Source organism: Herpailurus yagouaroundi, unplaced genomic scaffold (genome assembly GCF_014898765.1).
Source record: "Herpailurus yagouaroundi ecotype Mexico unplaced genomic scaffold, PumYag 162, whole genome shotgun sequence".
NCBI lineage: Eukaryota > Metazoa > Chordata > Mammalia > Carnivora > Felidae > Herpailurus > Herpailurus yagouaroundi.
In genome coordinates, this window is record NW_024412403.1 from 46475445 (window position 1) to 46487354 (window position 11910).

An 11910-nucleotide genomic window follows, 5' to 3' on the forward strand; every position below is an offset into this window, starting at 1 on the left:
AATAAAATAAAATAAAATAAAATAAAATAAAATAAAATAAAATAAAATAATTACAGGGCAAGAGGAGACCTTTCTAACTATAACACAGAACCCAGAATCCTAAAAGAAAAGATTGATGAATTTTACTATTTAAAAAGTTTTCACTTAGAAGAAACCATGAGAAGTCAAAGGCAAATGTCAAGCAAGGGGAAATATTTGCAGTTTATATCATAGCTAGAGGACTTTTTCCCTTACTACTTGTTGTGTTCCTACAAATCAATAAGAAAATAAAAACTTACTAGAAAAATGGGGAAAGAATAGGGTAAGATAGTTCATAAAAGACGAAATAGAAATATCCTTTGAATATATAGAAAAACTCTTGACCTTTCTCAAAACAAAGTAAACATATTCTGATAGTACTTTTACCTATCCCCTGTCATATAGAAAAGATCAACAAGTTTGATAACACTCTTGTGGCAAGGGCACTGGAAACATTAATTCTTATCCATTGTTGTTGAAGTATAAATTGATACAATTTTTAAGGGAAAGCCTTTCAGTAATCATTGTCAAAATGGCAATTTACGTATCCTTTCACCAGCAACTCTACTTCTCATATTTAACCTATAAACATCCTGGCTCATGTGCAAAATTTGCTGTGTACACTTTTATTCATTTCAGCATTGTTTATAGTTTTAAAAATTGGCAACAACACAAATATATCTCACTGGGAACAGATTATACAAATTATGGCACATAGTACTAACAGACAGTATTCTGCAACTGTTAAAGTAGTGAAGAAACTGCTCATTATGTACTGATATGGGATGGTCTTCAAGATATGAAATTAAGTGAAAAGCAAAATATATAAAACTGAATAGTCTGCTACTATCTGTATCAAGAATAATGTATAATAATTGTTTGCAAATATTTCTAAAAAGATGCCAAGAAATAGGTAATATGGGTTAACTCTTCTAGAGAGGACAAGTGGATAGCCTGGGACAGGTGGGAGGGAGATTCTTTTGCTGTATACCATGTTGTGTCTTCTGAATTTTGAACTATTTAAAGGTGTTATCTATTCAAAACTGAAAATATTTCCAAAATTGTAACAAGGTAAAAAAATATCTTGTTAAAATATCCAGCTTGTTACCTGAAAACTGTGACTAAAATCTAAAATCAAGATCTAGTTTATCTTCTACTTCATTGAAGTTTGCCTCCTTTCTACTGACAATAAAAACAAAATATTTAACCCCTTTGCAGGTGCTGCTCAGTAGCTGCTTAACGAGCCCCAACTCCCACCTCACTCATCTTTGTTTTAATTTTTTTTTTCAACATTTATTTATTTTTGGGACAGAGAGAGACAGAGCATGAACGGGGGAGGGGCAGAGAGAGAGGGAGACACAGAATCGGAAACAGGCTCCAGGCTCTGAGCCATCAGCCCAGAGCCTGACGCGGGGCTCGAACTCACGGACCGCGAGATCGTGACCTGGCTGAAGTCGGGCGCTCAACCGACTGCGCCACCCAGGCGCCCCAGACTCATCTTTGTTTTAAAACTCCAACCAGAGGGCAGGTAGTCTTAAAAAGAAAGGTTTTTTTTGTTTGTTTGTTTGTTTGTTTTTAATTCTCCTATCATTCAAATACATGCCTGACAGTACATGTCTTCAAATGTTTGTGTATGTTCGATATAGAAAGAAGAGGTTGGAAAACAGTTTTAGTGAATTTTAGTTTTAAGAATTTGGGGGGAAGGACCAAAAAGCTGGAGGTGTGATGATCGTTTTATTTTCTCTTTTAGATATTAAGCACCGCCGAATACCAATCTTATTCTTTGCAAACAAAATGGATCTTAGAGATTCAGTAACATCTGTAAAAGTGTCTCAACTGCTGTGTTTAGAGAACATCAAAGATAAACCATGGCACATTTGGTAAAGTTTTATATTTACTTTTCATTTTATCATTCTGAAAAAAATCTCTGAGGTTCAATTTTTCTTTGCCAAGCTTATCGTGTAAGTGACTTAACATGATAGGATATAAGCTAGGGATTTTGTTGTATAGAATTGTGTCAGTGCAAGTGCTCATGAATATATTATTGTTAAAATATTTTCAAATCTTGGGGCACCCGGCTAGCTCAGTTGGTGGAGCATGTGATTCTTCATCTTGGGGTTGTGAGTTTGAGTCCCACTTTGGGTGTAGAGATTATTTAAGTAAGTAAGTCTTAGAAAAAAAAAAAAAAACTTTTAAAATCTTTTTAGGGATAGAAAAATATAAACGACTCTTTAAAAGAATAATTTAGCCCACTTACCCCATTTCAACCACACTGATTTCCTTCTGCACATTTTATCAGCCATCTACAATCCCATAAGAACATTTGCACGTGTTACTCCTTTTATCCAAAATAATTTTCCTGACTTGCTATTATACCTCCTTCAGGAGAGAGACCCCTCCTGATAACCTTCCAGAATATTACTATATCTTACCTCTGTACCTTGTTTTTTCACACTTTGCTTTATATTTCTATTGCAATGTCTTATCTGGGTATTGCTTCTTTTATAGTCCATCTTCTCATACTAGTGCATTAGCACCATGAGAGCTTGGATTTTATCAGTTTTATTCACTCTGTAACCCCTAGAATAATAATAGTGCCAGGTACTTAGTATGTACACAACAAATTTTGGTTTATATGAGTATATAGAAATGGGAATAATAATTTCATTTGGACATACTAATAAAATTGAACTCTGCAATAATTAGTATCTGACATTATTATTCAGCGTTTATTTGGAAGGCGGTTTCTTATTGATACATTTAACTCCAGTGTGTCTTTCCTCCAAAATATTCCAATAAGGATTACCAGAAGTGATATATTAGTGTTTTAGTGCCGGCCTTACATTAATTTAAGCTTCCTTCTGTCCACCCACCTACCTTCTCCTGCTGCAAGATGTCCTTCTCTTTCCAGTTTCCCTTTTTTTAAAGAAGGTTTTTATAGAGAAAGGCCTAACAGAGGCAGAGAAATCTACTGCCTCTAGAAGGAGAAACAGAGTATGAACAAGGAGACAGTAGAGCTCAGAAAAGAATTTTTAGAACTAACCTTCATTCTGAAAAAGGAATAGTATAAAAGAGAGCTTGAAAAAGCCCTTAAAATGCCTCAGTACTCAGGGCCAACAGCATCTCTACCCAGGAGCAAAACACTGCATATCTTGAGTAAAACCCTCCTTACTTTGAAATCAGAGGAGAGTCAATTTTACTAAATGTCTTTTGAGTTGGATTTGAGGTTCTGTGGTATTTGGTTGGTAAAGAAAAGAGGGATTTTAGGTAAAGAAATATCTTAAGCTAGAAACATTGTATTTCTTTAAATCATACCTAAATTGATAATATCTAAAGTGAAATAATTTTTAATTTTTGCATTGTATTAAGTGTTGGGACTGTTTTGATAGGAAGTACATTAAGAAATCTGTGTCTAAATTAGTAAAAGATATAGTCCTACTTTTAATTTTGGAATTGAAATTTACTTTGCAAATGGAAAAAATCTTTCTACTTAAAATAATCAGTGATTGAATTTTAATAGATTTATTTATTCAGTTGTGACACCTAAATATTTCTCACTGAGAGAAAAAGTAACATCCTGACATTGTAATGATGTGGAGTATTATATTGCCTGCCTCTATATTTTCTATATAACTTACAGAAGAAATTTATCTATAATATTGACTTCTTAATTCAAAAAATATCTCACTAAGTTCTAGTGTTTCATTTGTTAAGTTTTTTTTTTTATTTTTTGCTATTTTCTTTAAAGCATGTAAAAAATTGAAAATACAGTTATTTTTATTTCCCGTTTTACAGATAAAGGTAACAATAATATGGAGATAAAATATTGTATCTCTCTTGCCTTAGGTACAAGTAAATTTACTGGGCAATAAACAAGAGATTATAGAGAAACATAGCCTGGAAAATTATAGGAAAATTCTGTGGTTTAATCATTGGTTTTCATCGTTGTACTAAACAACTCTGATTTTCAGGGTCTGATTTTGTTAATATTCTTCTTGTGTGTTCTTTGACTAAGTCCCTGGCACAATATGTATTTGCTTATTTACTCTCTTTTGAGGGCAACAGATAACGAAACAGATAAATAAGTATATAAAATGTCGGCTGGAAGGATGAAGAAAAGTAAAGTAGGATAATAAGAGAGAGAATAATAAAAAGTGCTCTCTCTGCGAGATCTAATTGAAGTCAGGGTGCAATTCATGCGAAGGCTTGGAGGAATAGCTTTCCAGACAGAGAGACCAGCCAAGTGAAAAGTCTCTTAGGTGAGAATGTGCCTGGTGTGTTCCAGGAATAGCAAGAAGTCCAGGCTGTCTGGAACAGAAATCTAGGGGGAAATTATAGAAGATGGGGCCATTGAGAAATAGCTAGGGACCATATCCCATTGGGCCTTGTAAGACATGGTAAAAACTTTGGCTTTTTTTCTAGTTATAGACCTGATGACATGTTCAAAAGGAGAGGTAGAGTTCATACATTTGGGAATTATTAGGAAAAGATGCAAGGTTTTTAGTACAGTATTAACATCTCCAGTAAAGGGGGAAAGTTTTTCCATTGTATTATTTGTTTGGTTGGGACTATAGTCTTGTTTGGGACTATAGATGTGTAATAAAAATCAATACACTGATCTTTCTTGATTTAAGCATTTCAGTTACTGATGTTTTGCTACTGATACGGATAATTTATAATTTGCTTTGAATAATTATGTATCAATGCTGTTGGTTTCTTTCTATTTAAAAAATAATTCTATGATAAGTCATATTTGTAATCTAATAAGTAATGCCTTGGAAGTAATTTCTGATTTTATTAGCATCTAATTATTTTAGGTAGTTAGGTACATTTTTAAATCTTGCTTCAGCACAGTTAAAAGGAACCCTAATCATTCAGAAAATCTAATTGTTTATACTAAATGCTGTCAGTCCATGTCTTTGAAAAAGGTGATCTGATACTATAAAAATCCTCTGCCTTTTATTATGTTAGTCAATTTACCATCATTTTATAGATGCTAAAACTGAGACAGAGAGTTAAGTAATCAATCCAGGTTCCTGAAGCCAGTAGGTATAAGAGTATGGTTGAAATCTGAGATTTTTTTATTCTGCCACTTTACCAGAGTTATAATCATAGGTTTATACCTTACAGATACCAAATTCCATTTCAAATAAAGCCACTCCATCATGTGGCTAAATTGTAACCGAAGTCAAACATTTCTAATAAATAAATGCTCTTGAGTCACTAGGACTGGGCAAAGTAGAATAATAATTTTTTAGTGATATACTTTTTCAAATGTCTATATAAATTATGAATAATTTTATCATGTCTTCTTCCTGAGCACCTAGACTTTTATTTCCTGTGTATATTCAGTTTCAGTGCTTAACCAGCTTTGCTCAGATATGTTACTAGAATATAATAATTTGCCATATAGCAAAATTATAATTATTTATTCTTATGTTCTATGATGTAGTGAAATGGATATGTTTCTTATGGATTTTATTTCAGTGCTAGTGACGCCATAAAAGGAGAAGGATTGCAAGAAGGTGTAGACTGGCTTCAAGGTACATCACAAAACACTGTGCATTTTCAGCCTTTATTTCCATTCCATTCACATTTTTTTCCTCCTTTTACATTTCATTTTTGTTATATCATAGCCTTTCTCCCTCTTGTTTCCATTTATTTCTGCTGTCAGAAAAAACAATACAGTAAGTATCCAGTACCTTGCTACATTTACTTCTATTACATTTTTCTAAAGGGTTTATTTAAATAAAGTATTTGCATCTTTACAATTCAATATATATGATAACTCTAGAAAATAATTATAATTTACGGCAACAAATTTCTATCATATCTAGTAATAGAAGCACACTTGAAATTTGGGACAAATTTTAGGTCTTACTGTCAATATTTAAAAAGTAAGTTTGCATGGCATATATCTTTTAAGAATCATGCTGAATTCTATGTATAGCTCCATTTATACATAGCATGTTTATACAACTTTTTTTTTTTTTTTTTTTTTGAGGTGGGGAGGGCAGAGAGAGAGAGACAAGAGAATCCCAAGCAGGCTCTGCAGTGTCAGCGCAGAGCCTGACATGGGGCTTGAACTCACGAACCTGTGAGATCATGACCTGAGCTGAAATCAGGAGTCAGACACTTAACCACCCAGGCACCCTTACACAACTTTTAATACTCATTTAGTGTTATAAATACTGGTATTGTATTGATGTTTTATATATTGCAATTTTGTTATTCATCAAAATAGCTGTCATAGGTTGGTACAGGCTTACTGTATGAAGGAATAAATTAACATCTAGCATTTCCTCTAAGATTACATTGTTTACTAACCACAGGAATGGCTTAAAGAAGTGACCCATGCAGAGCAATGGGTGTGAATAAAACCAAGTTTTGTAGGTCTTTTTTATTACGGGACCCTGAGAGTCAGGCCAAAAATTGTCCATTTGTGAGTAGAGCTGAGGATTATTCCTATCAGGAATCTCCCTGCCCTGAGCAAGGGTGAATGACAAAATATTCTTAATTCTAGTTGTAGTCTTGTGGCTATAAATTTAATTTCTTCTACACTAACCCTTTAATACCAGTTATGTGTAATTTTGTTTTCTCTTATTCATGTCCTCATGAATCTAAGAATAGGCTGCTTGCCCATACCGAAAGAGATCTTTCTCTGGTTCAGAGTACTAAATGTACATCTGATAAATATTTTTATGTGTTATTAGTAAAGTATGGTATTAAGTAAAGTGCACAGACTGTCTTTTTTTCTGTCTTGTATTTGTGTAGACATCATGACATTTACCATTAAACTACAAAGAATATTATAGTCATATTTTACAATTAAGTAAACATAATTGAGAACCTCTCATGGTTCGCAGAATAACTGGAATTTTTCTGTGAACACACCAACTTAGTTTCTTAGATTGCGATAAAGAAGTGGTTTACACTTCTGATGATTTAATGGGACTGATTCCCACGTAAAACAGATTACAGAGCAACATTCTACAGAAGACGCCAGAAGCATGTTTTCAGCCTTGATTTCTTACTTTACAAGTGCTTATTGCTCACAGTGAAGTTATAGCACAGAGAGAAACCCTACTATTGCTCATAAAATCATAGTACTGAAAACAGGTTGATAAATTATAGTTCTCTTTTTTTTTTTTTTTTTTTCCGGTTTATATTGTCTGCAATAATGAGGCCACTAGGTGTCAGTAACGATCCAACATCGCAGTGCCACTTGCCAACTCTGGTCTAATTACCTAATTTTTGCATCTTTGATTTTTCTGATTCATAATCTTTGCATCTTACCTCCCTTTTTGTACGGAGAATACACTATTGGAAATAGTATTATGTCTTTGTGTTACCGTATTATTTTATGTAACATTTATAGCAGTTTTCTGTGGGCAGTTTCCCTATTGTATGTAGGGAGCATGAATAGTAATGAAAAGCATTTGGGCTTTTGAGTCTAGCAGATTTATTCTACTACTTATTAACTAATTATTAACAATCTTATATTATTTTCTTGTGAATATAATTTTGTCATCTATACAATTAAAAAATAAAAGTCAAAATTGTATGGGTTAAATGAAACACTCTGTTAAAGTGCCTAGCATAAGAAAAAAACCAATGAATGTTAAATTTACCCTTTCACCTAACTACTCTCTATTTATGAGAGGAAGAAACTTAATACCTGGATTAAAAATTGTATGGGGCTCCTGGGTGGCTCAGTTGGTTGAACGTCTGACTTCAGCTCAGGTCGTGATCCCACAATCCATGAGTTCGAGCCCCGTGTCAGGCTCTGTGCTGACAGCTCAGAGCCTGGAGCCTGCTTCAGATTCTGTGTCTTCCTCTCTCTCTGCCCCTCCCCTGTTCATGCCCTGTCTCTCTCTGTCTCAAAATTAAATAAAAACATTAAAAAATTAAAAAAAAATTGTAATCAGCTTGGTTATGAATAGGAGATCCTTTTTTTCATCTTTCCTGTATGATAGTAAATAGCTTATTACCTTTTGATTCTCCTACTATCTCTCTGGATTTAAAAAGAGGTAAAAACCTATTTTGCAAATTAGGTAGCAGTTAATATTGGAGACTAGTCTGTGCCTATAGCTGTTCATTTATTAGCCAAACTTATTTTTATGTAAATTTAACTGTGAAGGATAGATATTCTGCATTTATATCTCTTCAGTTTGCTTCCAGAATTCTGAAATTTCTTAGCATGATAAACAAGAAAGCCTCTGGTTCATTTTAATGAACAATTTAATGTTATTATTTTAAGGTTGAAAAGTTTTGAGTAAAATATTAAATGACATATTTTGTGCCATGATTCCATTCTCTTTTGGAAGGATTCTCGATAATTACATATGTATTACAGCCCAAAGACAAGAACTCCTAAGTAGACTATGAAGTATTTTTTAAAACCATCAAAGAATATATAGAAACCATTGCAGAGGTATCAGTTGTTTTCTAGCTCTGAAACTTTCAAATGAGATATTTATAAAAAGAAATTTTTCCATATGACTAATGAAATGTACTCATTTTATCACTTTATCTGTATTGAAAAGTTAATGCTTCCAAACTTTTAATATAAGACTTTTATAAACTATGCATATGGGTATTCCCATGAAAGATGGAGGAATGAACACATACTTAGTTTCTTCCCCTTCTCAAATCTCACTAACAGAAAGGGGACTTTTGTTTGAAAACATTAACCCACAAGGGCAAAAAACTGGAAGTGACAAAGATGTCAACCAAATTTTGAAAACTGGATGCCTGATGCATGTTGAATGACTTAACAGACCTGAGAAAGGTGAATTCTGAACTAGCACTGAGGACAGCTGGAAAGCATCCCAATTTACATTTCAGATCCCCTCAAAGGCTTATTGATGGAAAGTGGAACTAAGGATGAGGTGAGGCTGAAAAGAGAAAACAGTTACATTTTCTTGCCCCCACAAAAGACTGAAGGTTCATTCTTGCAGAGAGTCAAACAATATCTTGACTGGGGAACACCAAGCACAACTCTGTGTGGCAGAGCTGATCTGAAAATGAGGAGTGATACCAAATATTGTAATCCTCTTCTTCCTTCTCCTACTTCTCCCAGTAGACACCAGCAGTAGGCAGGATATAAAAAGTCATCTTTGAGGAATAAGACCAGCCAGAGAAAGACCTACAAGTATTAACATCAAAGATTTCCAAGAAAATGGCTTAGCTAGCTACACTAGAATAAAGACCACATTTGACAAGCCTCACACACATATTGAAACTTCAGTCAGCTTTATAGTATTCACTCATACTTATGAGAAGATGACAAAGGATCACCAGGCATTTGAGGACCTAAACATTTTAAGTTATGGAACATTAACAAACAAAAAACAGATCGGTGGGAGTAGAATTTAATTTTTTTTTAAGATTTATTTGTTTTTGAGAGAGAGAGAGAGCAGAGCACGAGTAGGGTAAGGGCAGAGAGAGAGGGAGACACAGAATCCAAAGCAGACTCTGAGCTGTGAGCACAGAGCCCTACGTCAGGCTAGAACTCACGGACTGAGAGATCATGACCTGAGCCGAAGTCAGACACCTAACCAACTGAGCCACCCAGGTGTCCCAGGAGAACATTTCAAAAAACTATTAGACTATCCTCAAAGGGATAAGGAAGGGTATTACTTTCATGACTATGACCAGGATACTACTTGAAAAGGACCAAAGGAAAAAAAAAAAAACAAGTTTTTGGAAAATATTAGAAGAAATTGAAAAGTCAATAAAAAGAAGATAAAATAGAAGCGTTCTCTCAGAAAGTAGAGCAAAAAGATAAAAAATATCGGAAAGAAAAAAAAAAAGGCTCCATATCCAAATAATAGGAGTTTTAGAATGAACAAAGGGAGAAGAAAGAGAGAGAAAAATCATCAAATAAATCACCAAACAGTATTTTCTAGAACTAAATGATGAGTTTTTAGTTCAGAGGCCTCTTGAGAGCCCAATGCAGTGGATGAAAATATTCCCACACCAAGGCTCATCATTACTTAATTTCGACACTGAAGACAATGGAAGATCCTACCAGCTTCCTGGGAAGAAAATAAGAAGTTTCATGTAAAGGATAAGGAAGCAGAAATAGCATCAGACTTGTAAACATCAACATTTGGAAGCTGTGAAATATTGGGCAATGCCTGGAAAAGTCCAAGGGGAAAATAAAAGAACTATATGCTCAGGCAGTATCATTGTATTGTGATTGTAGCATTAAGACATATTCAGCCATGCACAGTCTCAAGAATGTACCTCTGTACTTCTTACTGAGGCGGCCATTGAGAGATAGACTCTTAAAAAATGGAGGAAACAAAATGTAAAAGAAAGAAAGAGTAACAGGGAAGGGGGTACAACCTGTCTCAGTTGTTAATAGCATTTACCTAGTCATACTGATGACTATATTAATATGGTAGAAAAATGGGAGTAATGGAAGTATAATGAGGGTTGCAGAGGAGCAGGGTAGAGAAGTATGTGAGAACTGAAGCCTCATATTACATTGAAGGAACTGATATTTTAAGAAGAAGAATAAAAGTATATTTAGAGATACAGAGCTAAATCTCCTAACAGGGAGTTAGAGGCAGTTACTTGAGAGAAAGAAGAAATGAGGCAAGGGACTCCTAGTTTTCATACAAGCCTTAGAGAACTAGTTGACTCTTAACTATGTGTATGTACAGTGACAAAAACAAAAACTACAGTATGTTTGTGCTTTTAAAAAAAACTGGTGTGTGCATATGTTTCTACAGTGTTTTTATAGATTTATTTGGATTACTTTAGAAAATGGATCTTGCCTGTGGAGACTGATAATTTTTTATTTGGTTTTTATTATCAGATCAGATCCAGGCTGTGAAGACCTGAAAAGATAGTATTTGGAAACTTCAACAATTTTCAATTCAAGGAATGTATCTTAAGGCAAACTGAATACTTCAAATTTTTAAAAGATGTTTGTGCATCTAAGAATACTTTATAATCTTCTGCTTGCATTTATGGACTCTGAATGAGCTTTTTAAGAACATAGGACTGCAGGTATGCTATTCTGACAATTAATTATATTAAAATTGAATCTTTCCCCAGAAGGGCTCTTTCCACAGAATTACCAACTTCTTGGTAAAGGTCTACATTTGATTGTAATTAGAATGTTTAAAGTCAGAGTTATAAGCCATCTCAATATCTCATCATGATTTATAATATCTTTAATGCATTTTATTTTTTAAATTGTCTTCTAAAAATTTAGTTTACGATATGACTTTGCAGTACGATTGTGCTTGGAAGAACTTTATTTATAAAGGACCATGGGTAATTAATATATACATAAAATTTTTACTATATGTCACTGTCAATAAAACATTATATGCAATATACCAACTAGTGTGCTTTGTTTATGCTGAAAAGATTAATGCTGTGTTAACTTAATATTTAGTGTTTTAATGTCAAGCATTTGTAAATTATCTGAGACCAAGTGAAGCTGAATTTATCCATCCAGTGAATATGTATTGAACCTCTCTGCACCTACTCTAGTTTGTCATTGTCCTAGGCAACGGTGATACAAGGTAAATAAGATATATTCTTTATCTTTAGAGAACTTAAAATTTAATGAGGGAGAATTTGAGGACCTTTTCATACATAGTATCTAACTTTATTTCATTGGCTAAATGAATATATTGCATTTTAATATTAAGAGGTATAAAAATGAATTAGTGCAATTCTTCAATAATTATTTTAGTGGACTTCTTGTTTCTTTCTTTAAAATGCCTCCAGTTGCCAGAGCACTTTGTTAAAGTAGATTGTGACTCACCAAACAATGTTTTTCCTCAGCATAAACTGCTAAAAATGTTTAGAATTTTAGACACATGCCAGGCATCTACTCTATGCAAATTTTGTTAGTTCTCAAAACTT

General features: G+C 33.6%; 1 protein-coding gene across 4 annotated transcripts in view; it reads left to right on the forward strand.

Annotated features, from left to right (window-relative positions):
- Positions 1 to 11375, forward strand: part of ARL6 (ARF like GTPase 6) — a 41356-nt gene extending 29981 nt beyond the window's left edge. For 2 of the 4 annotated variants that reach the window (XM_040484260.1, XM_040484261.1), the window contains 4 exons: positions 1769 to 1898; positions 5506 to 5561; positions 5693 to 5705; positions 10847 to 11375. In XM_040484260.1, the coding sequence (XP_040340194.1) occupies positions 1769 to 1898; positions 5506 to 5561; positions 5693 to 5705; positions 10847 to 10880 (233 nt within the window). In that variant the 3' untranslated portion in view covers positions 10881 to 11375. The remainder of the gene's footprint in view (positions 1 to 1768; positions 1899 to 5505; positions 5562 to 5692; positions 5706 to 10846) is intronic. The other 2 variants (XM_040484262.1, XM_040484263.1) reach the window with 1 other exon arrangement.
- Positions 11376 to 11910: the final 535 nt, after the last annotated feature.